This window comes from Corvus brachyrhynchos, unplaced genomic scaffold (genome assembly GCF_000691975.1).
Source record: "Corvus brachyrhynchos isolate BGI_N302 unplaced genomic scaffold, ASM69197v1 scaffold46, whole genome shotgun sequence".
Classification (NCBI taxonomy): domain Eukaryota; kingdom Metazoa; phylum Chordata; class Aves; order Passeriformes; family Corvidae; genus Corvus; species Corvus brachyrhynchos.
Genome location: NW_008238838.1, coordinates 4,537,749 through 4,540,767, shown reverse-complemented (window position 1 = coordinate 4,540,767; position 3,019 = coordinate 4,537,749). Strand labels below are relative to the sequence as shown.

Sequence of the window (3,019 nt, the reverse complement as noted above, 5' to 3'; positions counted from 1 at the left end):
CCAGCCGGGCGCAGGTGCCGGGCACGCAGAGCCGGAGCGGGGTCGGTGCCGGAGCGGGGTGAGGATTTGGGGGCGCTCAGGGTATCGGGGACCCCCCAGCCCCGTGCCGAGCTGGGGTCCGGTCCCCCCACGCGTCCTGGTTCCCGGGGGCAGAGACGCTTTGGCAGCGGGAGGGTTGGGATTGTGGTTTTCCCTTCGGATTTGGGTATCTGGAAATGGTGCTGAGGGGGCTCGGGAGGGCGCGGTGCTCACGGGCGGGGGGGACGAGGTTTGTTTTGCTCGTTTCGGTTGTTTGTGGGGCTTTTCCCCGCTGTCGGGGTTTTCCGTGGATGTGCTGGGGTGGACACGGAGGATGGTGTGGATGAACATGGCTTGCTGAGGGGGCTGCTGCCCTCCTCACGCTGTCCCTCCGTGTCCAGCAGGATGGTTCCCATCGTCCTGGAGGTGACCTGCAGCTTTGTCACCTGGCTGTGTCTGTACGGCTGCTTCTGCCGCTGGAACAGGCAGCGTTCCTGCAAGTGGAGCTGCCGCCTCGTCACCCTCCTGCACGGGCTCATTGTCACCTGCCTCTCTGGCTACGTCGTGTTCCTGGATGGCCCCTGGCCTCTGACCCACGCAGGTATGTGCAGAGTCTCACCTGTGCTCACCTGTGGCTCTGTCACAGGTGGAGGGAGGGGCTGATTTCCTCTCCTCTTCCAGGTGTGTGTTGGGGGCAAAAATTTGTTTAATTCTTCTGCTTCTTTTTCTATCACTTCTCACTGTTCATCCTTTTGTTCTTTGTTCTTTTATTATTTTTTTGTTGTTTATCTGTGTACAAATTGGAAGCTTTCAGGTTGGCAGCTTGAGTTTATTGCAGCATCAGGCGTAGCAAGGCACGGAGAACAAAGTGCTTTCACATCGTGAAGGGTGTAGTAACTCCTGACATTTGGCTGCAGGGTTTTGGTGGCTGGTTTCTATTGTTAAATCTCAGATAGTGCTGCTGATGGAGGCCTGGCTTTTCTAAAAGGCCAGAAGCAGCAGTGGGGCAGGCTGGGGTGTGAAGGGGAAGCAGAACCAAATATCCTTAATTCCTGGCACTTGGCCTATAGGATAAGGCTGGAAATTCAGGAGGAGAGAAGCATACTTGACCTGTACTGGTCTATAAAGTAGAAAAATATCTTTAATACGACCCCAGACTTATGCACATCTTCCATTCCAGGTTCGCCAAACACCCCTCTCCAGATCCACGTGCTGTCCCTGACCTTGGGCTACTTCATCTTTGACCTGGGCTGGTGCCTGTACTTCCAGACAGAGGGGGACCTGATGCTGCTGCACCACACCCTGAGCATCTGTGGCATGATCCTGGTGCTGGGGCTGGGCAAATCCGCCACGGAAGTGAACGCTGTGGTGTTTGTCAGTGAAATCACCAACCCCCTGCTCCAGACCCGCTGGTTCCTGCGGGAAATGGGCTCTTACCACACCGCCCTGGGAAAAGTGGTGGATTTCCTCTTCGTGCTCCTCTTCCTGGTGCTGCGGATCGGGGCAGGAGCGTGGATCGTGTATGGGATGGTGACGTCCCCCGAGCCCAACTGGCTCCTCAAGGCTGGGGGCCTGGCCATGTACATGGTGTCCTTGGGGTTCATGGTTGAGATTTGTCGCTTTGTAAGGAGGAAAGTGTGGAAAAAAAACCCTTCCCTGGACACACAGTCTTTCCAGGAGTAGGAATGCACCTGTGGAAACTTCCTGGCCGCTCGTTAACGGGTTGTGGAGGTCAATCCCCTGGGTTTGGGGCCTGGCTGCTGGAGCTTTTTCCTGTGAAAAGAACTCCTAAAAATGACAAGGAATTGACTTTCTGCTGCCCCTGGAGGAGATGGATCGGCGCTAGAAACATGGAAAAGCTGAGGGAAGAGGGATTTGAGTGGAAACCTGAGGAAGCTGACGCTGATTCCCTGACTTCTCCAGCAATGGTACAGTCTCGAGGAGGGTGGCAATGCCAGACCCGATCAGTCTGCAACCAATAATTGCACAGTCTGTATGTTCTGTCCTCATTTCCAAGGTACAGTTATTTGACAGCGTAGAGAGAATCAAATAAGAAAAATGCCATTTTCCTGCCAGTGGGGCTGGGTAAGGGGAGTGACCTGGCAAAGGTTTCCTGAGCCTCGCTCTCCTTAATCCTGGATTTGGACAATGTGCTTGGCTAAGTACTCGAGTGAAATCCTCTGAACACGACTGAAGTGCTTGCAGGGGTGTAGTGGAGCTGTCCTTTGAGAGTGTGAAGTGATGGTTCTCGAGGGGAGGCAGTGTTTTACCTCCTGGTTTTTAATGATACATTTCCTTTTCTTTTTTTTAACACTGGCATTGGGGGAGGTGCTGATCTCAGAGCAGAGTGATTTCTCTGGGACTGACTCAGGTCCTCACAAACAAGAGTCAGGAATTAGACTTGTGCCAATAAACTCCACGAGCAGGTGTTGGCCTGGACTTGGATTGCTTAAGATGAATAATCAGGCTTTTTGTGGGAGAGGGAGGATAGCAAAGAGCCCCTCTGGATGCTCTTCCTGTCCTGGGGTTGGCTCATTTACAAGCCACTTAAGCAGAATTCTTGGCTAATGAGTCAAATATGTGACAATTTCCAGGGGTGCCAGTAATGTTTAGGCAGATCTCAGTGTGACATCTGCTCCACACCAGCAGGCCTCGGAGCATGGAACAGTTCTCTCATTTTCTTTACCTCTCAGAATCGTGTTCTGACATTTTCCCTGGGGTTTTAATGTGAATTTCCCTCTGTTTAAGGCCACAGTTCAGATTTAGTCTCCTCTAAAAGCCTCACTGAGAGCTGAGAAGCAAATGCAGGGGTGAGGGAGGGGAGCAGTGTGGATGCAGCTCCTCCACTCCCCTTATCTCACTGACTTTGGCTCTGTTCAGAGCCGATATCAGCCTTTGGCTGGGGCTCCTCAAGGTGTCTGCAGAGATTAAAAAATGACCTGAAGTAACCTCACTTTTGACACATCCACTGAAAGCATTGCAGCTGTGAACCCAGGCAAGT

At 52.9% G+C, this 3,019-nt stretch overlaps 1 protein-coding gene across 3 annotated transcripts; it reads left to right on the top strand.

Moving 5' to 3' along the window:
- Nucleotides 1-6: 6 nt before the first annotated feature.
- On the top strand, nt 7-2,433 carry LOC103618494 (transmembrane protein 136). Of its 3 annotated transcripts, none has more exons than XM_017738573.1 (3): nt 7-41; nt 423-619; nt 1,199-2,433. In XM_017738573.1, the coding sequence occupies exons 2-3, from the start codon at nt 424-426 to the stop codon at nt 1,699-1,701; spliced, it is 699 nt and encodes a 232-aa protein (XP_017594062.1). In that variant the 5' UTR covers nt 7-41; nt 423; the 3' UTR covers nt 1,702-2,433. The 3 variants fall into 3 exon arrangements, with proteins under 3 accessions (XP_017594062.1, XP_008635134.1, XP_017594061.1); XM_008636912.2 differs by having other exon boundaries at nt 7-58; XM_017738572.1 differs by having other exon boundaries at nt 7-58; nt 420-619.
- Nucleotides 2,434-3,019: the final 586 nt, after the last annotated feature.